Raw genomic sequence first — 27,672 nt, 5'->3', positions numbered from 1 at the left:
AAGTAATTAATAAGAATCATGTTACATAGTTAATCAACTATACTGGAAGAATTGATAGAGAAAACAAAAGATGATGGGAGATTGGGCAAAGGAATCACATGCGTATTCAAATCCACAACGGAAACTTCACAGGCATATACTTATCATTCGATCAAAATAGCAACAATACCTCCTCCTACTGTATACAAGTGAAGTAATTAAAGAACTCATAAGAGAATTCTTGTCCTAGCACAATCAAACTCGGATCGATTATTGAATACGGTTCTCCAATAAATCCACAAATAAGTTAAATTAGCATTTTCATACTTAAATCTATCAGCTCATATCAAAAGTATTTGAAGCTCGAGATCATAACTTCAAACAGAGCTCAAACTTCCGCTCCAGCTTCAGAATAAAAAATCCAAATCACAGTTTGCAACACGATTACAAGCAAAGTAGCATACCAATGGTAGGGGCAAGATCGTCAACTACGTTAGAGATGAAACTGACGAGTAAGCTGCTCTTGCCGACAGCTGAATCTCCGATGAGCAAGATCTTAAACGACAGATCGTAGTTGCTCTGCCCCTGCCCCGACGTCCCCATCCAAAACTCTCACGCTTTCTCTCTCTAACAACTACCAAATGATCTCTCTCTCTATATATATACGTATATCTATATGTATGTTCCTTTCTGTATCTGCTCACCAACTATACAGTGACAATGTCTAATTAATAAGAGAGAGAGAGAGAGAGACACACAACTCAAAAGAGGCAAGCAGATGAAAAGACGTACAGTGCAGAAGCTTTTTGGTTTTATATTCCGTCACAACACAAACTTCCTCTCTCTCTCTCTCCATACAAGCACACTGTATCTGTATCTGATATCTGATATCTGATATCTGTGTCTGTGTATGTTATCTATACATAATGCTGAGAGAGAGAGAGCGTGTGTGTGTGCGCGAAACTCAATGCAACGTGTGGTTTTGTTGTGTGTTGATTGATACTGTTGAGGGCGAATGTGAGTGGCGTCAGATGTCATTCATGGATTGGGCTCTTTTGGTGGGCCTTCTTATGCTATTGTGGTGGACACGAGTTTTCATGGGCCCATATCTGACTTGTGTGTATTCTCTGGAAAGTTGAAAAAGATAACCACTTTTTTCTGTTTTCGGAATTGTTTGGAGAAAAATGTTGAGGCATCTTATGATTGCAACTTGAGCTTTTGACCATAACTTTTTATGGGAGCAGTCAACTTGAAAATTGAGAAACAGATTCTCCTGAGTTGTAGGATACTAATTCTGGCAAGTTGTTATTATATGTATATAATATATAATTTTTTAAATTTTAAAATATATTATTAATAAAAGTAAAAAAATATAAATTAATATATTATATTAATAAAAATAATAATAATAATTTATCAATTAATGTAAATTTTAAAACTAAGTTACTTTCTCATTAAAGGTATTTTTATTTCACAAAAAATTGATGTGACGGTGTCATTAACCGTCTCTTATGGATTTGTAGAGGGACTTTTCTTTTTATATTTATATCAGTGTAGAAATGAATACTTTTTATTATTTAAAAATTATAAATATTCTTTTAATATTTAATAAAATTATATAATTTTAAATAAAAATATAAAATTTTTAATTTTGCTTTTGTTGTATTTTTTATTTTAAAAAATTATTAAAAAAATCAAACGAGATGGATGAAAATTTTAAGTATTATTAAGAAAATGTCCACTTAATTCATAAAAAATTTTAAGGATGAAAATTTTAAGAAAATAGTTTACCACAAAAATTGGATGAAAACTTAGATTGATCTAATTGTTAGATGACGACTAAAATCAAGGAGTATGGGTAATATTTCAAACACCTAAGGAATTTTGTGCTTATATCTAATCTTAGGAGATCCCGTCCTAATTTATCCTAAAAATTAATTCAAACAAGTGCAAAAAAATTAAAATCCCTCATTTCAAATCCTCACACCAAAGCTCAACTAGAACAAAATTACAGCCCTACTAGACACTCCAACAGTAGCTAACTAACATCATCCTACAAAAGAACATGCTTCTTTTTTCATAAATCCATAACCAATTAAAGAAGAAATGTACTTCAAGTTCTATTTACTGTAACAGTATACAAGAACAGTTACAGACTTTGCATGTGTAACTCAGAACTGCTTCCATATCAAAAAAAAAGGAGAAAAAACTCAGAACTGCTCAAATCAGCCCTCCACAGCATTAGCTGGAAAGACCTTCTTAATGAACTCTAAGAAGCGCTGAGAGTAAAATGTGGGGTTGACAGCAGAGATGGAGACTGAATCAAACTGAATGGACTTGTATGCATGTTCGATCTTCTTACTCGTGTTGTACTCCTGCAGGATATCAATGATGCCTAAATATAAGACCACATCATATACCTCGTGAAACATTTCCGTCTCATCTTTTCCTGGGACATGCTCCGCTCTTGCTGGCATGTTCACCCCAAGCTGTATCTGGAGTCTGTCAAGTGATATAAAAGTATACATGAGATGATGGATGAATGGAACAATAGTTCAACCTTTTTCAAGTTATCAGTGACTTTTGTTTTCAAGAATGTAAGAATTGCTAAATATAAGGTATAATTATGCAACACTTTCAAAGGAATGGATATATTACGGAAGAATGCTTTGATTTTGAAAAGATACACCGACACCCACGATTTTCAGTTCTCTTGTAATGTAAAATATGACTGCAGTAGCTACTGTATAATTTGTTAACATTTAGAGTTCTTCTTGTAATTTGCTTAAAGAGGTCATTATGCATAAATGTGATTGTCTGAATGAAAATCATGTTTTAGGACTAAGTTGCATGGTAATAATACCTTGCTGTGCCAGGCAGGAGAAGATCCACTTCCTCACCCCCAGTTGAAGATGATGCTCTCAATCGGCTGCCTCTGATGTGTGAGCCCACAACGACACTACTGTCATCAGCTCCACGGGGGACCAAAACAAGTCCTTGTGGAGATATTTCATCCTCCATAGCCTCTGAGGTTGCAAGAATCAGTATTTGAAAGTGAGAAGCCAATTATGTCATGAAAGCTTCAGACAGACAGAATTGTTATCATTTCAATCAGACATTAGGAAGACACTTGTTTATATAGTTAATTGCATCATGTAGTAATAATCATATAGGCGTTGTAGTAAGATAGCACTTCTGCATTAAAAGATACGAAGAATTATGTAACAAGTTTACGAGTATGACTAAATTAGAGCTGAAATAACTGAATGTGAAAATAGAAATAGTGAGTCGAGAAGCAGAAGACAAAATTGGCATATACAAGGTACATGCAGCTCGTATAAGCTTCTAAGTAATAAACATGCAACTAAAATGTAGACAGACTCTAATTTTCTTTCACTTCACAACTTCCATGAAACTTGTAAATAAACGAACAACAACAGAGGATCAGATTCTGTTGCATTGAGGTATGAAGTATAATTAAACTTACCATCTTCTGCAACAATTCCTAATCCATCCACTGAAACATGGCGACCATAAGACATAAGAGAGCATAAGTGCTGAGGTGCTCGGTAATTGACACCTAGTAAGAGGCTGTAATCCATTATGTGCTGTGATTCCAAGAATTTGCTATCTGTTTCAATCTGCCTGCATGTAGCAGAACCAAGAAGCAGGATGAGTATCTTGTAAAATAAGACAATGGAAGGAAGTGAAGAGTAAATCAAAGTGATTAGTTCCAGTACTTACTGTAGGAGGGCATCTCGCCAAGAAGGTTCCAAATAAAAGCAGTAATTTAAGTCCAAGTCCTTAAGTATTGTGTTCTCGTCAATTTCAACCTTGTCTGCAGAACGTCCCAATGAAGAACCTTTGAGATCAAACCTTCGATGGATTCTTAACTCTGTGCAGAACATGTTCCCCATTACTACAAATCTGAACTGCAAAGCATTAAGTGGTGAGTTTAGACCAATTTGCCAAAAGTAAGCTGCAAGATTAACAAATTCAAAGAAATGATTTCTTGAGACAATTTTTCTTCTGATTACGGGTCGTTGGCTCGTTGCTGTTACCTTCTGACCACTGGAAGGCTTAATCCTGTGCAGACCGAAGAATTTAGTGATAAGAGTGTTATCGTATCTGCGCACATGGAGATGATAGTTTGGAAGCATCCGCAGTAGAACCTACATGTTAGATCATTGATTAACCCGTGCTTTTTCATTTGGATGATGCAAACAGAAGGGAAGCATCAAAGGACCCAAAGCTAGACAATGAAAGAGGGTTAAGGTTGAGACATTGAACCTTAACTTCCGATTTCCGCAATGTCTTGATCATAAAACGATCATCCTGGGAGAGGAAAAAGACACTACCACTCTTCCCAGGAGATGAAAGTTCTCTTAGAGCATCATTACCACATATTGACATCATGTAGTCCGCAGCATCAATCTTAAACATCTCTCTCAGATTCCTGCAGGAGTGGAGGAAGGAAACCAAGTCAGAAGTATTAATAGGAAGTTAGCATAATATTCGTAGTTTTACATGCTGGAATCACTAAGACAAATGCAGAGGAAGAAATGGGAGTGAGGCAAAAGAGTGATCAACTTGAAGATAAATTATTCCCACTCGAGTAATACATACTTAATTCAATGCACACAATAAATAAACTACCATGTGACAATTTTTGGAAACACTGAAGAAGAAGAAGAAAAAAATGAAGGAGAAGAACAGAGTCAAAATAATGCACTCCATGATTGTTCAGCGGCTGCTTGTTCACGAAAAAATTAAAAGCATAATGAAAATCCAATAAGCTGAATCACTTTTTCAAACCTCACAATTTTCTGTAACATACAAGCAGGAAGTTGATGGGAGATAGGAATACAGAGGAGAATTGCTTCAGAAAGAGAAAGGATGATCAGGACTTACCTGAAAACCATGGGACAGTAATCTTTCCACTTGAAATCATCGGACGGATGTGAAGGTGTCAGCTGTGAACCCTCTTTAGGGAAGGTCATCCAGAAGCTGGCGCGAGGACCAAAATCAGTAGTTCTAACTTCTCGTCTGTGCACGGGAGTAATTTTCCCTACTGTATATCTAGTCAAATTCCAATCAGCTCTTTAGTTTTATTTATCATCTAGTGATAAGTTTGAATAATACATTCACAAAAAAAACAATACGAGTCAATGGATGTGTGAACATATTCTGGAGCAATTTCGAGGAAGATAAGAAAGTAATCTGCACTAGTTGAAATGGCATCAGACCTGATTCCAAGCTGTAGATTCAGCATCAAATCATAACTTCTGTGGCCTTTGATAATTTGTTCACCTGGCTTCTTTATCTCCTTTGCAAGCTTCTTCTCTCTCCTTTTTGCTTGTTTAGATGACAGCGAAAAGCGATTACTTAACACAAGCTCACTGATTAGGACCCCTTGCATGTACTCTCTTTCCAAGATAGGGTTATTAATGCCATACTCGTTATCTCCACCTTCTAAAACTGTGTCAGACACGCTCGGCAATCTCTCGTTTCCTATAACTTTCTCAATAGATACCTCAAGACTCCACCGTCTTTCCAGGGAAGCATTTGTTGTCCGAGATCGTTGCAGATCTATTAGGCTTCCCTTAGAAGTTTTATCTGATGAATTCCAACCAGAACCTTTACGACTATCTCCTGATGTTGCTTGATGAAAATGGGAAGCCCGATTCTCTTGTCTTAAATCAGGCAGCACTCCTCGTTTTCTCATTGCGTTAAGGTACAATTGCTTACCGGTTGGAACCCTGCTGCCTCTCGGATAGAATGTACCCTTTCCATCCTTCAGTCCCCTTGTCCAAGTTCCCACATAGCAACCACCATCGCTCCACGTGTATATTCCAAATCCATGCATCATACCATTTAACCAGCTTCCTTCATAAGAATCACCACTGATCCAAGTAAGAGTTCCCTTTCCCGACATTTTACCTGACTTCATATTCCCCATATAAACATTCCCATTAGCCCATATGTACTTCCCAGGCCCTTCCGGTGTTCCTTGAATCCAAGATCCTTCAAATACGTCTCCATTGGGAAAATTCTGATACCCGAGGCCATGTTTGAGATTCAACCGCCACCGGCCCTTGTATGTCATATTGTCAGGTCTAGTGTACATCCCGGAGCCATGCATATATCCTCCCGAAAACTCACCTTCATAAAGAGCCCCAGACGGCCATCGAAGTTTCCCGTAGCCATGCCTCATCCCGGATCTCCATTCACCCTCGTATTTACAACCATCTGACCAGATATAGTTCCCAGAACCCTCAGGGACATTTCCAAGCAAGGATCCGGAATAAGATTCCCCATCTGGAAGCAAGATTTCTCGAGCTCTGAAGCCATTGGTTTCAGAATAAGCATGAGAAAGATCTCCATTTAAGTGGCTTTCATCATTAGATACTATGGGATCAAGAGACTTTATCCTATCAGATAAAGAGAGTGCTCTTTGAGCGTCATTAACAATTGCTACAGGGCCAGACATGCATAATTCTAAAGAGTTTTCAGTTCCAAACTAGACAGATGGAAAGCACCTGCAATTTTCTCATGAACTCAGGAGAAAGACTTTCAGTAAAGAACAACCTCCACAATTTCTTTCTAATATACCTCTGAAACAGAGAGAATAGTCATTCAGGATACACATCAATTCATTTCACACAGAAGCACGAACTTAAACAAAAAAAGCTAGCTTCAGGATACGATTAGGCATTTCCGACAGATCTGAACCGAAACTATCATAACTTTCTAAAAAGATTTAACTGACGTGGTTTCAACAGAATACAGACAGGATGAGTATAGAGTAAAAAGAAACTAATCAACAGAACACTTGGAGATACTGATAAATAATCAAAGTTTTCTTCCACTAATTATTCTATATTTCAGTGTTTCAGAATGATAAAGATGACAAAGACCCTTATTTATATATGTGATCTTGGAATTGCTTACTGAATATTACCGTCCAAAATCATACCAATTATATTCAAATAAATAAATCACACATGTACAGTATCTTGGATTACATAGTTAACCACCTCATAGATTTCACAAAACAGTGACCATTTAGTCATATTTATGTTCTAAAAGTTAAAAAGAAAAATACCAAAAAGAAGAAAAATCTACAAGTTCAGCAAGAACAAGATGAGGAAACAAAAGAAACACAAAATTCACACTGTTCTTACAATTTTAAAATTTCTTCCCAGATTGAAGTCTCTTTTCCACCTTCCTGCAAAAATTCTTAGCAGAAACAAAACAAGGTGAAATCAAATTCTGGGCTTCTCCACTTTACAAGCAAACAATGTAATATTAAATTCTTGGACTTGGTATGTTGACCCCCATTTTACAAGCAACAATATTCAAAAGTAATTACTCAAATTTGATCCCCAAAACATACAAAAGCAGTCAACTTTCCAAGATTTGTGGGCAAATGGCAACTGGCATGAAAAGCAAAAACCCATTAATCATATTTTCTTAACCCGCCAAACTAGTATCATGGAAAATCAACACAAAGAACAATATAACTCTCTCTCTCTCTCTCTCTCTCTCTCTCTCTCTCTCTCACACACACACACACACACACACATATATATATATATATACACATTTCACAGTTGTAAAAATAAAGAAGAAAAACTAAAGTACCTTGAAATGTGGAGAAAAATATGAGAGAGACAGAGTCAAAATGGAAGAAGAAGAAGAAGAAAAGGGATGAAAAAGTATCCTATTCCTCTGTATAGGGTGTTTGATGGATTCAATTCAACTCTGCTCTCCTCTGCTCTAAATCCAAAATGGATCACAGATCCCAATAAACTCAAAACGGAGTAACTTGGAACTGCATTCGTCTTAATGGCAGGCCAGCAATATAACGTAAAGACCACAACATTATTTTTCTTCTTCTTCTTCTTACAAACTAAATAATAATAATTATGACATAATTATGAAATATTGCATAATGTTTTTATGAAATTTGACTGTCAATGTATATACTATGGAAGTCGCTTTCATGATCGGTGTAGATTTTGTGACCGTATTTATATGCACCAATGAACTTATAGCGTTTGCCGCTACCGATGTATATAGTTGTCTGGCGGCGCCCAAATTTTAAAAAAATATATATACACACTATTACCATTGCATGCCATTTTTACGAAAATATAAAAAAAAATTATAATTAGAGACGAAGTGAAAAAAGAAATTTGTGATATATGATAACATCTTAAATACGTATTGATTGTATATAAATTGAAAACTCATCGTTCGAACATATTTTACAAGTCAAAAATTATTTATTTTTTTTTTCATTCATTTAAAATCCCTTATTGCAATGTCAAATGACGTATTTGTACTACCTCAGACAATTAATGTAAGGGGTGTAAAATCATATTTACCCTTCCACAAACTATGTATATGTAGACGTGATTTAATAATTACAAATTTATTAAAAAAATTATATGGTCTATTTATGTGGGTGCTTTTGTGGAAATGACTTTTCTGCTCTTGACGTGATTTTTACGTACATCAGTTATCATATTATAATATATATATATATATATTCATTAAAAAAAATATTTATTATGTTATATTTAGCTTTATTAAATTACTCTTGATATTGATATTATCTGAAATTAGAATAGGGGCTTTGAGGACACTTTGACAATGTGAGGTTAAAGACTAAAGACAAGACAAGCCTTTTATGGGGAAAAAAATCTTGCAATAATATTATTATTTATTACAAATGAAACCAACTCTTGTCTTCTTTGAATGAGATCGTAGATTTTAGTGAATAAATATTAAATTTGAGGTTTTTGAAATACCTAAAAAATATTGAGTTTAAATTTATTGAAAATGTGGCTATTTATTTGTTTAATATCTATATATATTATTTATTAAGGAAGAGCACCTTTTTAATATTTTTATTTATTTTAAATATTTAATTTAATTTTTTTATTTATATATCTAACTTCTTACTCCCAACTATTTCTTGATAGTTATTTCCTTTTTCCCTTAATTTTAATGCATCTTATTTGTCACTTATTTGTTTATATATATTTTATTGAATAATAAATATTTTATTTTAAATGGTATTATAAAATTTGCACATATACAAACTACGCCACAAGTTACTAATTTAGATTTATTTTTTTTTTCGCTATTCTGGTGTGTAAGTGGAGTAACAGAGTTACTAGTTAGTACTTTCTGTCAAGGCACGTGAGAATTATGTTTTTAAAATAATTAACAAAAAAAATATATAATTTAAATTCTAATATTATAAATAATCAATAATAAAAAAAAGTATCAATAGATATAAAATAAATCTAAATTATGTTACTAACTAATTTATTTTAAGAAAAGTTTGTAAATCTCACAAATAAAGATATGATTATACACTTATCTACATTAAATAAAATATTAGAGAATATATTTTTAACAAAATCCGTTCAATCTTTTGGAAGTCATAAACTTATCTAAACTTAAGCTTTTGATAAAATAAATATATATATATATATATATTGTAATTTTAGACTAATTTCAAGATTTGGGGACGACTCGACTCAGTGTAGGTGCGGTGTTTAAACCTAACTCCTTTTGCCTTAAATGAATTTAACCAACTTTATCTTGACTTAGCTAATCTATACCATTTTAAAGAAAAAATTATTGCATTATTTATTTATTTATTTTTTGATCCCAAAAGTAATTTTTATATTAATAAAAAAATTAACTTGGTCAACTTTCAAAATTTTGTATTAATTTAACTGTCCAATTAATATATTTTATTCTTATTTATTATATAATTTAAAATATAAAAGATTTTTTATCGTATGCGTGCAGATATAGTGTGTCACGGCTACTAGTATTAAAAAAATTCACTTATTACTCAGGATTCACAATTTATAATATTGCAACATCAAATTTTAAAATATTAATCATATTCTTAAATATTTGTAATAATATAATTACTCGTTTATTTTAATTAGTCTATGCCAATTTTTAATGGTTAGATATTATCATAATTATTCTCCAACTTTATTCATATTAATCATTTTTATTTTTAATCATATATTGAATAACAACACGCAAATATTGTGTGTTACGGTGGCTTAATAATAAAAAATGATTAGCGGAAGATAAAACGTCAAATCGGATCCGCTGCTTCACACTCCCAGCAAGCCGTTGTGCAACGCGCGACACTTTGACCTTTTCTTCAAAGTTTTCGCTTCTTTTTTGAATTTCTAATTAATTATATTAATGAAAAATACTTTCAAAAAAATTACTCCTCCATCCTAAATTTTTATGACCTTCATTTCTATTAAATTAAAAAAAATAAAATTAAATGAGAGAACAAATTTCACTGATTTTTTTACAAGAAATATATATTTTACATATTTGATTCTTGAAAGACAAAATAAACAATTAATATTTAACAATACATAAAATAATACAATATGTAATTAAAAATATTCGTAACTCGCATTTCTCGTGCAATATTTCAAGTCGAATACACAATTTTTAAGGAAAAAAAAATTAAATAACTCAGTCTTTGTGTTAAAATTAAGATTATATAAGTTACGTTAGCACCCCATAAGACCAAATTTAATGCTTTAATTACACAAACGCCTCTTATATTTTATAAAATTAAAAAAAAAATACCTCTTGAAGTTGTAGTTGTAATTACAAGTAAACTAATAAAATTTACACAAACGCTCCATGAGGTACATACACTAGCACTACCTTATGGAATTCGGGTACCTGTAAATAGAGAATGTACGTAATTAAGATTATTTTTAAAGGGTATGAATATAATTTATTTTAAAAATAAAGTGACTTTAAAGTTGTATTTAACCTAACTAAAATTCAAATAGCTTTGTCAAATTAAAACACGTCTAATCATTATAGTGATCATCTAAAAAGTAAGAAAAAGAAAGCGTGGAAGTACATAACCTTTTTTCTCGAACAAGTATGAATGAACAGTGTCGCATTCTTGAAAGTAGAAGTAAAGAAGATTTTGACATCAAATTTTCCATATTCAGCTCAGTTGGATTAGTTCAACCTCATCCTTATTCATCAAAGAATATGGTACACGTCTCTATCCATCACAATCTTTATTAGATACTTGACACTTTATGTAGCTATAGTTTTTTCTTTTGTTCATTTTGTTTTTAATTTTCAAATTTAAACACATAGTTGGGAAAAACATTAATTGCAATTTTACCCTATATAAAAATATAATAAAAAAAGAATTAACTACAAAAAAAAAAGAAAAGAAAAGCAACTTGTCCTCTAAATTCTTTAAAAATATAAAAGGTATATCACGTCGAGCTACCTTAAAGTCTAATACAGTTATAAATGTCTCTTTATTTTTGAAAAATTTATCAATATTTTCAGATAATAACATGTGTCTATTGACTAGTACATTAGTTCTCGTTAGAATTTCATTAAAATTTTGTATCGAATTATCCAAAACGCCATTTTAAACCTATCTTAAATTATAATTTTACATATTTTTTAAAATTTTATATTGTTTTGATGAGAATATCCATAGAACATCATTTGTATATATATATATATAGACACACATTTGTAATAATTTCCAAATCCAACCTCATATTTTCTTTGTATATTTTGTCATTTTTCTAAAGTTAAAATGATCATCTTACTGTTCAAAAGGTCACATAATATGTCACATATTAAAAAAATTATCTGTAACTTTTTAAAAAATTATAGAGTATTTATAAGTATACCAAATTTCAAAAGAATTAATGTAATTTACCCAAAGAGAAACTTACTACCTCCAGCATGAGGAATCGCATCTCTTTATTATTATCATTATTATTATTATTTGAAATGGTTTCTTACATATTAATATTTTTTTTATAGGAATATCTGTTGCATTTAATCCAATTATTCAACAATTTAAAATATTTATTAACAATCCCATTTAAAAAGAACTAAAATTGTAAGTAAAATAATATATACAAATAGTGATTGAGGTGATTAATAATTAATTAATATGCAGAAGAGGCATCCATGAGCATGATGTGTATGCATACCAGTCACCAGCTCCTTGTCATTTTCCAATTTCCAGAAATCGCCAGCGCCCATCCCACCTTAGTTCTGCCGCCCCCCACCGCCCCCTTCATTTTACTATTTTTCTTGACGGTACGCACACCTCCAAAATCTTAATTTGTTTGTAATTCATCATATTAAGAATTTTAAAAATAATAATAATAAAATATTGCCGCTTCAATTAATATAATTTCACACTTCACATTTATTTAAATATACATATACATATGTCCTATTTCTTTATTTTTATTTTTTGTTCTTTGTCATATCCTCAATCAAATTTAAGAAGTGACCCACGAGTTTTTGAAACGTAGCGACAATGGGAAGTGATGATAAGCACTAGGAATTCCTTAAGGCCCCATGATAAATCATCATATCCCCATGTTACATGTTTTCTTGATTTTTCAATATATGAATGATTTTTGCACCAGTTGGAGACTACTTTCTCTCTTACTCTCTTTTTACCTTTTTTTTTTTAACAAAAAAAACAAAAGGATGCGATTGCAATAAGCAGTTGGTGAGAAATGGGTAAAAGGTGGAGAAAGGGAATGAATTGGAAAAATGACTTCAAAATTATCCCTCTTCAATTGAAGGAGAAACAAAAAGATAAAAATTTTGAAAAGAATAATTAGTAAACGCCAGCGATGTGTGTGCATAACTTAAATTTTATTTATTTATATGAAAGAGAATAAAAATAGAACATAATATTTGAGCATAATCGTGATATATTTTTTAAACTCATTGGCCATTGAAAATACGCTCATGACTAAATAATTCACAATTACCCAAAAAGGAATAGTTCTGAGTCATGGGTTTAGTAAATATAACTGTATTTATCTAAAATGGAAAGATAATGATCGCGCTAATCTAGCAACTCTTTGAGTGCTTTTTTAAACAGCTTCCAACTCTTAATACATAAACTAAAATGAAGTCACAATCAAGGTTTAGAATAGAATGGTATACTAAAGAACAAGCATTTCGTAGTTTAGCCAGTTGTAAGTTGTAAGTAGTAATCATTAATTATTTAATTAATTAAAGGTAGAGGTAGGTAATTACCAAGAAGGAAGGGCCAAGTTACCTACTCAAATGGACTGCTCTATTTTTAGTAAGTTAACACCCGGTTTGCTTTTGTCTTTTGTTAGGCCTACATTTCTAGAGTGTCTACTGTACCTAAAACCAAATTACTTAACCACGGAGAGACAACTCCAAAAACCTAACCTTTACAAGTTAAAGATGTACAAAATGTTTGGATTCGTTTTTTTGAGTGTTTTGTTGTGTTTTGTGAAAATAGAGAGAGAAAAACAAAGATAAACAAATGTATGTTAGAGATAGTATGTATGTTTGGATTTATTTTTTGAGATAATTTAAAATAAGTATTATATATTTAATATTGTGTTTTGGGAGACAAAAATTACTATTCATTGTCAAATCATGTCTTTGGAGATAATTTAAAATAAGTATTATATGTTTAATGTTTTATTTGGGAGACAAAAATTACTATTCATTGTCAAATTATGCCTTTTTTATATATATTTATGTATATATGTGTGTATATATATGTATGTTTTTATGCTAAAACAGTTAAAAATACCTAAATAAGGTGTTTTTGAATGATGACAAATATTAGGTATATTTTGACTTGTCTCGGAAACAAGTTGAAAATGAAAACAAACATAGTGGTAAATTTTAAGGGTCACTTTCCGTAATTTGATGAGATTTGATATATTATAAATATATTTTTAAAATATTAAAAATATTATATAATTTTAATTATCTTCTGATAATTATACCAATTTGTTAATTTTCATTAATTTTTTATTTTTTTAATAATAAGCTGACCAACAACTATAGATTTATTTTGACTTATTTTTTGGAATTTTTTGACGGAGTAATTGAATATTTTTTTTATAATTTTTAAAAATTTTACATCCGTCTTGTTTGATTTTTCTATAATTTTTTCATAAAAGAAAGAAAAAACAACAAAGTTGATAATTTTGAGACTCTACATAAGGATTACATCATTTTCTCAATATAAAAAAATATTAATAATTTTTTTAAAAAAAAAATTTATAATTATCTAAAATTTAAAAGAACTAGTCGTAATTTACCCAAATTTTAATGATGATGGATAGGTTGGCTCCACCATGTTCTCGGCCTTATAGAGGCTCGACACAGTCAGAGCCAGAGTCACAAAGATTTGTGGTGTTGGGTGGGTCTAGCGAGTTTGGGGCCCCAACCCATGCTCCTAAGGGATTGAGCCCGCTAGAATAAACACTTTTTCCAGGGGCCAGGCCTCTTTCCTGAAATTTGGGTCTATTTCCCAATATAGGGTTCATTTCACCCTTGGCACTGAGATCAGGAAAAAAACCACGGAAAATTTTAATTCAGATAGGATTTGCTCGTATTGGAATTAATTATACGATAATCTAATATACTCGTTATGTGACTTATCACTTTTGACAAGTATATTACACTTGACATGTGATTAATTTGGTTCAACCACACCGGATTTGAATAAGAATTTTCTAAAAAACCAACATGAGTACATTTAGATTTCGCCCTTGCAATTTTCTCTACTGATGTCACACTTTCTTTTTTGGCTAACACTATTTTAGTAGTGGTAATTGGTGAAAGGATGGAAAGATGGAAGTGTGAATATTTATAGGTGTTACTTTAAAGCACTGCATCATAAAAACCATCATAAGAATTGAGAACTAGGCATTGATTACACTAGGTAGCAAGCAAATTTCATGTAGAAGAGTATCCTAAACATGTTAATCTTGTCAATGAAGTAGTTCGGAAGAAAGTACGATCTCTATGAGAGAGGAGGAATTATAAAGAAAAGCAGCATGTAGATAAGTTTCAGGGATGTAAATTACAGAAGCTCTTATTTAGACACATCAGATTAGAAGAGTCACCTCAGTATCTGTAAATGAGATTCTTCCAGGCGTCCTTGTTCTCTGAATAGTACCTTATCTCAGCCTGCAAATAGGAGAACACAGTAAACTTCTGAACTTATATCTAGGTGGAAGGAATTAATCCCCGGGAAACTCAGAGTTGTCGTTCTGTATCTGTTAGATTCGTATTAGATCAAGGATAGCAATGGTGATTCAGAATCATGAAAATGATGCCTGTTCTGTTAAAAAAGCATCAAATAAACAGTCAGAAGGTTGTTTTTCCTAGATATATCATGAAGGGCTAAACCAGATTACGCGTATTCTGTCTGCACCTAAGCAATGGTCGGCTATGGACGCATAAACTTTTGTTGTTTAAGTGTTACTATCATTGGCAAATGTCTCGTGCATGGTTAATCACTGATTTTGTGTCTACGTGCACCGTTGGAAAAGGCATGTGAGTAAGTACCTTCCTAACCCCTGTAATGGCAACCAAAAGATTTTCACCAATCAAATCTCTGAGCACGTCGTCTTTTTCAAGGGCTTCAACGGATTCAGAGAGCGATTGAGGTAGCCTTTGCACTTTATCTTTGACATTGTCAGGATTATCATCTGTTGATAAAGAAACAAATATCTTGTCAACAGAATTTGAAATGGTAAAATGAGAAAAGACTTGCATAAAAATAAAAGGAGGAGAAAACTAAATAGGAGATTTCAAATATAATACTGCAGTGGATTCGTTACTTTCCAAAATATAATAGAAATTACCTAGATAACACAAATACGATCAGTTGAGCTGAACTTTATTTGTAAATAAACAAAATTCCGCCCTTCAGGTTTTCAGTGTAATCGAAGCAATGAATTGCATAGCAGCCATGCATACCAGATGACTCTGACATGGTGCCGATAGTTTTAAGTGTCACATGGTCTTACCAATTGGTTCAGGCAGACTAGAGTGTTTGCGTAGGCCGTCAATCCCTGCAGCAATTATGGCAGCCAGACCAAGATAAGGATTTGCACAACCATCGAATACCTTTATCTCAAAATTGCTTATGGAGCCATCTGGGGTTCCAGGTGGGCAAGCAGTTCTTAGAGGAGCTTCTCTATTTTCCATCCCCCAGCACAGGTATGCACCACTCCATGTATTAGGTTGTATGCGATCATAACTAGAAGGCATTAAAATTTGATGAAGGAATTAGATACATCATTCCCTTTGTTCATCACCTAATGAAGCAAACCTATAAGCATATCCACATTGTTGGGGTCCAGTACTTTTAACAATTCCACTTCAATTTTTATGAAGATTGTATGCCTATAAATTTGAGGCAAAAGTGGTATATATTATCGTCATAAGAAATTTTGGTTTTGCTCCTAAGATAGTTCAATCAAGTTCTTGATATTCTCAGCAAAATCATTTCAGACTTGTATGCGTGCATGTTATGTGGCTAAACATCATCTGTATAGTAAGCCAGCTCGAATTTAAAAGAGAGAACATCAGAAAGAAAAAGGAAAGAAGATACAACCATGAGATGGACTCACCATGGAGTTGAGGAGAATAATTTATTTACTTAAATGAATTTAAAGTAAGCTGAAAGCATGTATCTCCAAGAATGATGTGAAGCTCGTGTGAACTTTATCTTAGTTATGGCAATAAGATTTGGATGCAACAAACATGCATGTAACACAAAGCACGATTACTTTCACAGAAGAAAAAAAAAACTTCAGTTATTATCTTAGCAAGATGCAGGCTATTTGATCATTGAGTTTGCAGATAATAAGGCACTTCAAACATTAGGGATCACATGAATAAAAGGAAGTAGCTTCAACCATGAATATAATCTATAAGTCAATCAAACCTATTTGGAACTGGTGCTGTAAATGCCAATATTGAAGGAAGATGATTCAATACTCCAGCCATGAACTGCTCCCCGATCTTGGATATTCCATATCTAGTTGCTCCACTGCGCCCCATAAATACATTTTCCCCATTCTCAGACAAACTAATGTGCACATGTGATCCAGAGCCAATATCATCAAGGGCAAACCTAAAAGGAAGATGATTTTGCATCAACATTACAGTACTATCTGGTGAAGTTGCTGGAAATATCAATTTCGCAATTGAAAGCAGTAGGAGTAAAGTTATCCAGGCAGGGAAACTGAAATAATCTCTGTCAGTTTAAGCCAATTCAATGACATAATGCAATTTAACTTACAGAGAAGGTTAATTTCTATAACTCAAATATTTTTCTGAAATGTATTCATGATGCACTAAGATTTCTTCCTCTTGGTATTTCAACTGATTGATACCTATTCTGACAGCTCACTAGTAACCAACAAAATTACTAGTTTCAAAACATGGAACAAAGCATAGTTAACTTTCCTTTTCCTTTCATCTTGTGTCCCGCATCGTCAACTAGAGCTTATACGGTCAATTTCATTACACCAAAAAACATTGGCAGACTCATGAAAATTAAAGTCTATTAGGTTTAGTCTGCTAGCTAGTAAGTGTTTCAGAGCAGCAACTATGAGAATTCACCCTCTAGAATCTAGGCAGTAAGTTTGTCACATGACTCAAATCCAGGTTGTAAATGGAAACCCACTTTTGACCAGTTTGGAGCCGCGTAAAAGACATATCTGGCCACACCCTGGCCGAATAAACACACATTCACTTTAAACTACACCATTCTGTTCATTACATTTCTAAAATCATTGCTTATATGTTTTCCTAGTCTTGGTAGAGCCCAAGAAAATATCAGATTCATTTATTTTCAGAAAGATGCAGTATTCGAATAGAGAAAATAGTTACTAAAATGCTTAAGCTACCAGCACTTCAAATGGTTCTGAAGACCTACAAAAAGCATGGGCAGCATCCAGACTCTGTAAGTAATAAAGAACAAGAGTAGCTTGATGTAGTATTTAGCTAGAATATAATACTCTGATATTAGGATGCATACTTAGGTACAAAAGTTGCCATCAATCCATGTTTTCTGGCCACAGCCCGAACAACTTCTCGTGTGAAAACTAAGTTGTCAGCTGCATTTGCACAGGTTGTGTAACCCAGAGCAAACTCGAATTGACCATGTCCAGATTCTGCATGTAGCTACAATATTTCCAAAAGCAGAAATTAATCGAAGCCAGATCTCTTCTTTGTTTGAGATGAACTAGTCTCTTGACCAGCATGGAGTACCATCTTTTTCCAAATCTTAAGCTATGCAGTAGTTCTACTTAAATGGAAACCAACAGTAATAGAACTACTAATAAGCTAAATAAGTTTCAGTAGTTAGAATACTTTGTTTAAACTTTTGAATTTTTTTATGCCCACACACACACCTCTCGCAAGGTTTCTAGGAGAAAACTGAAGTTACAGTTGCTTCCTTTAAAGACGACTTCCATAAATATTCTTTTGTTCTGGCAAATTCATGTGATATTGGAAGCAAAATATAAGTTGTGTGACATTAAAATATATTAAACCACCATTAGATATATTCACCAGAAAGAATTTCAGTAGGATATATCAAATATACTCGATAATCAAAGAAGTCCCTGACTTCTGGGAAACAAAGCATAAAGTCAAATTATTCAAAAAAACAAGTTTAGCATTCTTTTGGCTGTACTATGAGCATGGCAACAATTATCTTTGTTCAGTTATATGCATCTACTTCAGTTCTAAATTTGAGTTCTAAGCAAAGGTTGTACTCGTGTCACATTCACTAAGTATATCGGTTGCCGATAGTTGAAATACACAATGTCTCCAATCACAAAAATCTCCAGAGTTGCTATGGAGAAAAGGGCAGCACAAGAATCCCTGTATACCTGTTCCACTTCAATATTCAAGGACTGAAGAGAAGCCACAACTTCATTAAGCATAGGAAAAGCCGCATCAAATGCTGATGTGGAGCAGTACGGAGTTGCATCAAATGGTACCCAATTTTCTTTCCCATCCCTGCAAGAGTCAATTAAAAGTATATTACAAATGGGTGATTTAGAATGGTGAATAAATCAAATGATCCATCACATACACTAGCACACTCCGTAAGAGAAAAAACTCATTCTCGAAGCCTGCATTCATTTCCTGCACAACTAACAGGTTCCAGTAAGATTATGCAAAGACTAAAAGTATAAACAAAATAAACCAGATTTACCAAGTTAAATTCATCTTTCAAAATTTTTGCAACTCTTTGCAGTGTCTCTCTGGGACAATACTCCCATGGTATTCCAGGTTTAAGGTGCATGTCAGCCAGAACCATTTCCTGTTCTTTTGCCCTGTGACATTGAGAAATCTAAGAATCAAATCACAACATCAAGATGTATATCACTTTTCCTTTAACAGAAGCTGATTCTTAACCCCATCACCTGCCTTGCTCACTTAGCTATTGTCACTTTGTACTTACAAAGTCCCCTGTTTCATATTCTTTTCGTTTTTTTTTTCTTTTCTTTTGGTTGGTTGGTATGGGGAGGAGGGCGGGGCGGGGTCTGGTTCCTTTAAATTCTTATTATCCTGAACTAATGTTAAAAATTCTATATGTTCATTTTAGTTTTCATTGTCTTTGTTGGAAATATTATTCAAACAAAGATTAGTTTCCATTTGTCATAAGAATTATTTTCCATCTATCCTCTTAATTAAGGAATCTAGTGAGCCGATGATAAAACTCCAAGGATGAAAAGGTCAGAAGAATATGCAACAGATTTCCTACCAAGGGATGACACTTTTAGTTGACAGATCAGGAATGAGTCTGATTTCACCCACTCCGCTTAGATTAGTTCCATCAGCAGGACCATCCATGTGAGAAGACATCGCCATAGATGCACAGGTCAGTCCAACACCATTCTTCACAACAAGGTCATGGAAACGTTTTTGTGGAACCACCTAATACATAAAATAGAAACATCATAATATATATGCGCAGTTTTCTAGGAGAACCATAAACAGTTAGCAACAACCAGAAATAAGACTCTTTTAGTACGCTTACAGACTCTTCTGTGATGAAATTCACACATTAAAGACTGAAGAGACTGATAGCAAACTAAGCATAGCCCAAAGCTACAATTTTTAAGCTTTTCTACTGAATAGTGTTTGGAACTGAAGAAAACATATTTAAGAAAGAAAAAGCAAAAGAATCGTCAAGGATTCTGAATGTGGAGGGAAACAAATAAGCTAATCTAATAATACTTGTCAAGTATTTTTCAGATCGACCACCACGATTCTGTGACATCTTATCTAATCCCTTGCTCAAGTTTCCATGTCAGGAGGTGTTCCTGGAAACTGGACCACTATGACAAAATGATGACATAACTTTATGGCAACAAATCTTCCATACATAGTCAGAAAGTTACAACAAAAGACTTACACGGCACCTATGCTGGCCAGAAGCATCAACCCACATAATGCGAACAAATGAAATGCCCTGAAGAGAAGCATTTATGTCGAGCTTCGTGGGGGAGAGGGATGGAATACTATTTGAACTAAAAGATTCTGAAACAGCTTTGATCTTGTATAACTGTCTTGCATTTTCAGAAAATATGTCTTTAGCAGCTTGAAGAGCTTCAGGGATTGAAAGATCTCCATCAATGCATGCATCACGCAGAACAGCAAATACAATCTCACGTGCTTTCTTGGCACCTGTAAGGCAGTTAAATCCAGGTTTACTAACCTTATTTAGACGCAAACATGCAATAAAATGGCCAAGGGAGCCTGGCATCTTTTAAATTAGTGTGTGCTCTAAAATTGATAACATTGTGTACATGTGATAGTTTCATGTTAAGGTTAGTAGTCTACTTATCATCTCTTTTGAGTTTTGGCAAAGAAAAATATGCAAAGCAACTCATGAAGAGAATGGCATACAGATTTGTGAAATCCAACTTGTGCACTGGATAATCTTTGATTATAAATTAAAATCAAGGACATAAATTGGAATTGCATTATAGTAACAGGATGCGTCTAGTAGCATTAGTTTTCAGTTATCTGGTGACCCAAACCCCATGAACACCTTAAAGAATTGTCTTGAGGAACCTCTAGGATTCATGCCTTGAAGACAGGAATGACAGGATCCCCTCGTTTTCCACACCCCAGATGGTGTCACTAGTTACTCCAAGACTGCCATTAGAGAGAAATCAATTGCAGAACAACATAACGTCTCCTATATCTTTCTTGACAAACATTGATATGCCTCAACAATCGGATACATAAAGAATTACAATTTGCTCATGATAGCCCCCTTTAGCTTCTAGAGGGCGACTCTTATTCAGGACCCCTTCTAGCTCAAACCAAAGAATCAATAAATAGAAATGGGGTGGTGTCATGATTTTATATTTCAACTGTCAAGTATAACTAGCAAGTTAAAATACTGGAATATAGTCATAAACACTCTAAACGAGTCATATGAGCATGTTTAAAAGAGATACCATTATTTCAGATTCTAGGAATTTTGCTACTTAAAAATTTGATAAATTATGAATTTATTCTAGTAAAAAGATGATTACAACAACAGTGGAACAAGGGAATAAATAACCATAACCCCCATTTTTAATCCTCATTAGGACTTCAAATTTATCTCTAGGCATTAGAACGATTATCAAGACTCAAATCAGCATGCAAACATCAATATTCCTCTTCGTTCCACATGATAATGAGGTATAACATATTAATCAATCATGCTGTATATGACTGAACATTTTGACATACAAGATATATCCAACAACACAACAGTCATTATTTTCACCGCAAAACCGAGATCGGCGTCATTCAGCTGATGTTTATTTAACCACGTTCCTGAATTAGCAAGAACGCTAACAGTAAAGTCATATAAAGCAAGATATCGGTCAAACCAACCTAGATAGAAACTCTCAGGAAAACCGCAGCCATCAGTGCTGAACATCACCTGCCAATTGAAATATCATTGTTTCGTGTTAAAAACTTATGAAAAGTGAAGGTCTATACTAACGCAATGGTTAGCATGGAGTGGATGATATCAGTTCCTTAAGTGCATCTGATACTGTTAAAAGTTCTGATCTTAGAACAAATCCTAAAGTTCACGATGTTCACCTTCTTTATTGGTGCGAGCTCCAAGAGCTCTTTGACTGAGGATAGCATCCCATGAAAGCTAAGTTTTGGCACTGCCAGCCCAAAGTCCAGATAAACCTACAATTGAAGGTTTCAATTACAAGACAAGTCATCGGTTCTAATGTCTAGACCTTATTTCTAGATTATACACAATAGTGACTTCCAGATGTCACCTGAGGATACACAGAGGACAAATATGAAGCTTCTTTGGAAAATGGGTATGATGCGTGTAACAGAACAATTCGACACTTGCTGAATCTACTGTCCTCGAGGAGATTACGTAGATGAAGGGGATTAGAAAGCCTTAAATCCAGATCTTTGTCCCCGAAACTACAGAGAGCAACACAACAATTAATAACCTGTTCTTACTAGCTAACACGTATTATTGGAAAACATTATTGAATGTTCATTGTCATAATAGAATAGCAATATCACAAACCAAAGAACAGAAAAATTGGAATCTTGAATTAGCTAACACAAAAAAGGTAAAGAGTTCCAAGCCGATATCCCCGTTCATGTGAAGCAACTATACAGTGTAAGAGCTGAAACAACTGAACTTAGATTTAAGAAAGAAACTACCCCATTACCCTGTGTGTATCTGCATCGGCAAGTCAAAAGATTGGGCAACCTCCAATGCATGGACAAATATGTGATCAATTAAGTTTTTATTTGTGATGCGGACAGGCCTTCCAGCTGGAAAAACAAACTATCATAAAAATGAGCAATTTCCGGGATATCGCAAATCCATTTATGTAGAAGATACCTTGTAAAACATCGTTTAGACCCTCCTGTGCATCCTTTCTTGAGACATTTGTATTAATTTCAAGTCCACTGCGGTATGCAGCTATACTTTTAAAGCCAACAATTTGATCAGCATATGTAATGATTGATAAGGAAATCAACACAAACCTGGAATTTTTTCTACATAAACTTTGAACCAAAATCTGTTTAAGCACACTTCACCAAAAAATCAAAAGGATATGACTTCAAACTATCCACAAATACTTCTGTGAATGAGTCCAATGTCCATGTCCTTCCATCTGCACTGCCCTATCAGGATTTCAGGGAACAAAAAAAGGGAAGTGTAAAGCCCCTGGATCCACAAGTAATGGATAAAGGAGTTCATCAAATAAACAACACAAGTATAAATTCAGGAGATGCTAGAAAAGAATTCAAACTCAAAAAAGGAAAGGCGTACATGGTGAACCAATAACATACAACGACATTATGAATGAAACGTAGTTTCTTTCCCATTCAATAATTTTCCGGAATGAAGTATGTAATATCAAAATTGTAAGGCATCAAGAATTCAATCGACGCTGAAATATGTTTTAGTCTTCTAACAGGCCAGGTTCGACCTCATTGACCACAAGAAACAGTGAGCAAATTAAGATATAGAATTACTTACAGAATTAATGCAATATGAAGCACATAAGAATAGTACATCTCACCTCAACAAGAATCTTCTCAGCTACTCGTTCAATTCTTAGTATTCTACCAACAAATGGTACAAATCCTTTGTGCCACTCAATTTTGTGTTTCTTGTCTAACTCAAGTCCATCATCAATTAATACAGCCGAGATCCTAGCAGCTTCAAGGCACTTTGCAGTGACTGATTCCAGTCCGGATCTGTACCTGTAATCTTGAACAGCATCCAGGGTTGACTTAGAGCCATAAAGCTCTGCAATTTCTTTCAAGCTTCTCTGAAACATATATACAAAGAAAACTGTTGGAAATTTCTAAATATAATCAGTCATCAAGTAAGATCATATCAGAAAATGACAGTAGCAGAACTTGATAGTTGCGATTTACTTAGTATTTTCCACAAATACACTAAGAAGACAAATTGGTTGTGAAACAATTCCACCGGTCAGCCAGGTGGTGCTTCACTCACTTTCAGTCAACATATAGTTTTGCTATCATCACCAGTTCAGCACAACCTTAAGACACATTTCCATGATAAGAAAGAACAAATTCCAGATCAAGATTTGAGGTCACATGAAATATTTTGAATGCAAGAACAAAAGATCCATGTTAAGGGCCTGCTACTTCTTATAGTTATCAAATGCAGTACTCTAATCTTGCTGCATTCAGTTCTTATTGTTTGTCTTACAATACAAGTCAAGCTAATGTGAATTTAAGCCTCATCCACATTACTACAACCATTGTTAATGAAATTGTCAAAAGGAAAAGAAAAAATCAGTGAAAGCTGAATTTCATCTCATCTCTTTAAGGAGGAGAAGTATCATGTTAAATGAAATTGTCATATTAATCAAGCTATGTAAACATAAAGAATCCGGAAAAGTGCAAGTAAAATATTGCAAATAAACAAACTATTCGTACAAAGATATAAAATACCTCCCATATTTTAAAAGGAAGTAATTTATCTCTTTAAGTATGAAATTAAATTACTCTTTTTAAAAAATATAAAGACATAAATTGGTATTTATCAATTATAATATCATAGGAGATAAATTGTGAAATGTAAGAGCAAGCTATGTTTACTCCCACAAGATATTCAACCGACTTATTTTAAGCACACGGAACTTGTGCACTGTCTCACCGGACTTCAATTGAACATCCTGACTCTCTTCATATACACAGTTTAAAATATGTATGCATATATCTTTGTCGGGTAAATCGCAATGCTGGGTGGGTGGGTTTGGGGGACGGGGGTGCGCCAGAGGAAAAATAATATAAGAAATAAAATTATATCTATAAATATATATTACACTGATATATTATTAATGTACATTTCATATATTTTATAGTTTTTGTAGATGAAGAATCGATTAATGTATTATTTGATTATTAAATAATAATGTAAATTAAAAAAATTAAAAAAAAAGTGAGTGCAACCCGATACTTGCGTGAAGTAGAGGGGTAGTCTGCAGTCTGCACATTTCAAAGAAAAAGAAATAATTATATTTATCATTCTGACAAAAAAATATGAGTGATTTCCGTTACCACGTCAACATCCTCAACATATAAATAATTTACATATTTAATATTGATTTTTGTGATGGATGAATTTTTATAAAGGCTTAATGCAATTTTACCGCATATAACATTATAAATTACTCATTTATGATAAAAAAAAAATTTACTCCTATATTTTTTTAAAAATAAAGTAGTTTACGTCCCTATTTAAAGATATACATTTTAATATTTTTAGAGAAATTATTTTATTTTGAAAAAATATAAAAGTGCAAATTATTACATTGTAAAAAAGCACTGAAAAATAAATTTTATTTTATTGCTATAAAATATTTTTTCATTACAATGTTATCGAAATTATTTTTTTTTTTTTCCATTTTTATATACAGAAGACGGCTTTTTGGCTCGTTATGCACAACACAGTGAGTTCCTGTTTCATTCTTTCAATAAAGTCGAAATAAAACTAAAAGATTGTTAACTTTATAAACTTGATAAAAATTAAATGACGTTGACGTTGTTGATGAGCCGACAAGTTTATCACCTTGAAACTAATGGTGTGGGGTACATCGGATAAGGCCGCGCCGGTGGCCTCAGAGAAGCAGTGGAGGAAAGAGAAGGCGGAGTCCAGCGCCACGATGTTGTGAGCGTGTGCGTCCACAAGCTCCGCCGTCTCCACGCCCGTTTTCAACTCCGCGAACCTATCCATATCTCTATCTCTCTCTTCTCGCTCTTCTCCTCTCTCCCTCTGTAAATAATTGACCGAGGCTACGATGCTTGTGTCGGTGAGAACGTGCAAAACTCTATCTATATATAGCACCGAATGTTAGCCAAACTTCACTTTTTTGGTCAAACCTCATTTATTCCTCACTTGCATAAATATTTGTTTTGCCATTTTTCTGTAAATTTGATACAAATCATAGTAGACAACTACGCCTATCTCATTTTTTTGGAAAAAATCAAGTCAAATTCGCACAATAATTATATACATATGTCATACATTTAGTACATTCAAACAAAAATTTTACCCACATATCAATTTTTTTATTTTCGATCCAAACGTTTGTAATTCATTAAAAGGTTGTTTGTAATAACATTTATTTTTATAGTATAATAAAGTATAGATAAATTTGTAAATTAAATATCAGTAAAAATTGAGAGTGTTTAAATAACAGTTAAAAGTACAAAAAAAAAAAAGATTGAGGTCTGAATATTTAAAAAAAACAATTTAATATTTACAATTGTGTCAATAAACTACATTATTTGGTAGGAGATCGATTATAACTCTTGACTTAAATTAATTTAATTTAAACAGTTCAAATTAAGAAATTATAAAACAAACATACTTTGTTCAACATATTTTGAGTAATAAGTTGATAATTATTTATTTTGAATTCTTACAAATACCCTCTTAACATTGAAATTAAGAGGGTGTTTGGCTAAGCTTATAAACTCCTAAAAATATCTTATAACATATTAAAGAACTTATGAGTTTCAATAAAGTGTTTGGTATTTTTTTTAAAAAGGCTTATAAAATCTCAACATAAGATATTTTGGATCTTATAATCTCTTAAAAAAAATAGTTAAATTTTCTGACTTTTTTTATAAGATTTTATAAGTTATGTAAAATTAATATGTTGTAAAACAAAAACATCTACATTCATACACTTACGCACACTCTCCTCTCTCTCTCAGTCTCTCTCTCTATGATTTAAAAAAAAATACTATTTAAGTTTTTCTAACATTAAAAAAATAGAAAATGATCAATTATTTATAATAAATTATTATAGTTAAATAAAAATAAGATTGGTATTGATATTATATTTATTGAAAAATATAAATTCAATACAGTATAAATTATACGACTAGAAATAATCATTGCATTAACAAATAAAATATAAACTATATATCTATATTAATATTCAACTAGCATGAATGTACATATATATTATTATTATTTAAAATTTTAGGTAATAACTCATCATTTTTTTTATTGTAAAATATTATCTATTAAATTTTGATTTTGAATTAAACTAATGTGTACTATTTATAAAAGTGTTTTAATTTTTTTTAAAGCAAAATATGTCAAGAAATTATAATTTATTTGATATTAATAGTATCATGCCCATTTTAGTCATTTAAATAAAAGACTTTATTATGCCAAACACCCCAACATCTTATAAGATGTGTAACACGTCTTATAACCTTTAACATTTTATTTTATTCAAACACTTTAAGAACTTATTTTTAAAATAAGATCCAACATCTTATAAACTTCTAAAATATCTAATAAGATGCAGGAGCTTATAAAATACTTTAAAAAAATTAGCAAAAAACCCTCTAAGTTTCAAATTCAAACTAAAAAAAGAATATAAATTGCATTTAAAATTTCGTTTAAGCAAAACAAGTTCAATTGAGTTGTTAATTTAGCCATCTTGCCACTGTTTTTGAGAAACTCAAAATCATGTCTAGAGATAAGATATTCACTTAATTATTTTAATTGTTCCAAGATTTTCATTCAAATCCAATCACATGCCAATGTGTTTCGATATCAATTGATCCAAGACCTACAACGTAATTTTTGGTTTATATATTTTATTTTTATTTTTAATATATTTTAAAATATGGAGTATTATTTATTTTTGCAGGTATGGACGACATGCCAAAATAACTGGTTAAATATATATAAAAAAAAAGTGACGTTTTTCACTCACACATAGAAGGCGATTTAAAATATGA

The 27,672-nt window shown here is 32.6% G+C and overlaps 3 protein-coding genes across 7 annotated transcripts in view; all 3 read right to left on the bottom strand.

The window, feature by feature from the left end:
- Nucleotides 1-948, bottom strand: part of LOC105161344 (ras-related protein RABC2a) — a 3,887-nt gene extending 2,939 nt beyond the window's left edge. Inside the window, exon 1 of one of the 3 annotated variants that reach the window (XM_011078994.2) lies at nt 444-948. In XM_011078994.2, coding sequence (XP_011077296.1) covers nt 444-582 — 139 coding nt within the window. In that variant the 5' untranslated portion in view covers nt 583-948. The remainder of the gene's footprint in view (nt 1-443) is intronic. The other 2 variants (XM_011078995.2, XM_011078993.2) reach the window with 2 other exon arrangements.
- On the bottom strand, nt 1,934-7,877 carry LOC105161343 (phosphatidylinositol 4-phosphate 5-kinase 9). Of its 3 annotated transcripts, none has more exons than XM_011078990.2 (10): nt 7,624-7,877; nt 7,164-7,218; nt 5,226-6,593; nt 4,891-5,058; nt 4,270-4,435; nt 4,041-4,151; nt 3,724-3,911; nt 3,467-3,624; nt 2,843-3,005; nt 1,934-2,481 (listed from the first exon to the last, which is right to left on the bottom strand). In XM_011078990.2, exons 3-10 carry the CDS (start codon nt 6,467-6,469, stop codon nt 2,205-2,207), a joined length of 2,475 nt encoding a protein of 824 aa, XP_011077292.1. In that variant the 5' UTR covers nt 6,470-6,593; nt 7,164-7,218; nt 7,624-7,877; the 3' UTR covers nt 1,934-2,204. The 3 variants fall into 3 exon arrangements, with proteins under 3 accessions (XP_011077292.1, XP_011077293.1, XP_020549290.1); XM_011078991.2 differs by having other exon boundaries at nt 7,164-7,207; XM_020693631.1 differs by lacking the exons at nt 7,164-7,218; nt 7,624-7,877 and having other exon boundaries at nt 5,226-7,109.
- On the bottom strand, nt 14,749-25,732 carry LOC105161342 (protein fluG). Its single transcript, XM_011078988.2, has 18 exons — nt 25,478-25,732; nt 23,451-23,702; nt 22,982-23,049; nt 22,763-22,878; nt 22,587-22,692; nt 22,173-22,329; nt 21,982-22,077; nt 21,769-21,817; nt 20,288-20,559; nt 19,634-19,806; nt 19,082-19,202; nt 18,959-19,011; nt 18,753-18,882; nt 17,894-18,039; nt 16,796-16,984; nt 15,873-16,105; nt 15,409-15,551; nt 14,749-15,027 (listed from the first exon to the last, which is right to left on the bottom strand). Exons 1-18 carry the CDS (start codon nt 25,640-25,642, stop codon nt 14,965-14,967), a joined length of 2,532 nt encoding a protein of 843 aa, XP_011077290.1. The 5' UTR covers nt 25,643-25,732; the 3' UTR covers nt 14,749-14,964.

Source organism: Sesamum indicum, linkage group LG5, assembly GCF_000512975.1.
Source record: "Sesamum indicum cultivar Zhongzhi No. 13 linkage group LG5, S_indicum_v1.0, whole genome shotgun sequence".
Taxonomy (NCBI): domain Eukaryota; kingdom Viridiplantae; phylum Streptophyta; class Magnoliopsida; order Lamiales; family Pedaliaceae; genus Sesamum; species Sesamum indicum.
This window is presented reverse-complemented; position numbering and strand designations above follow the sequence as displayed.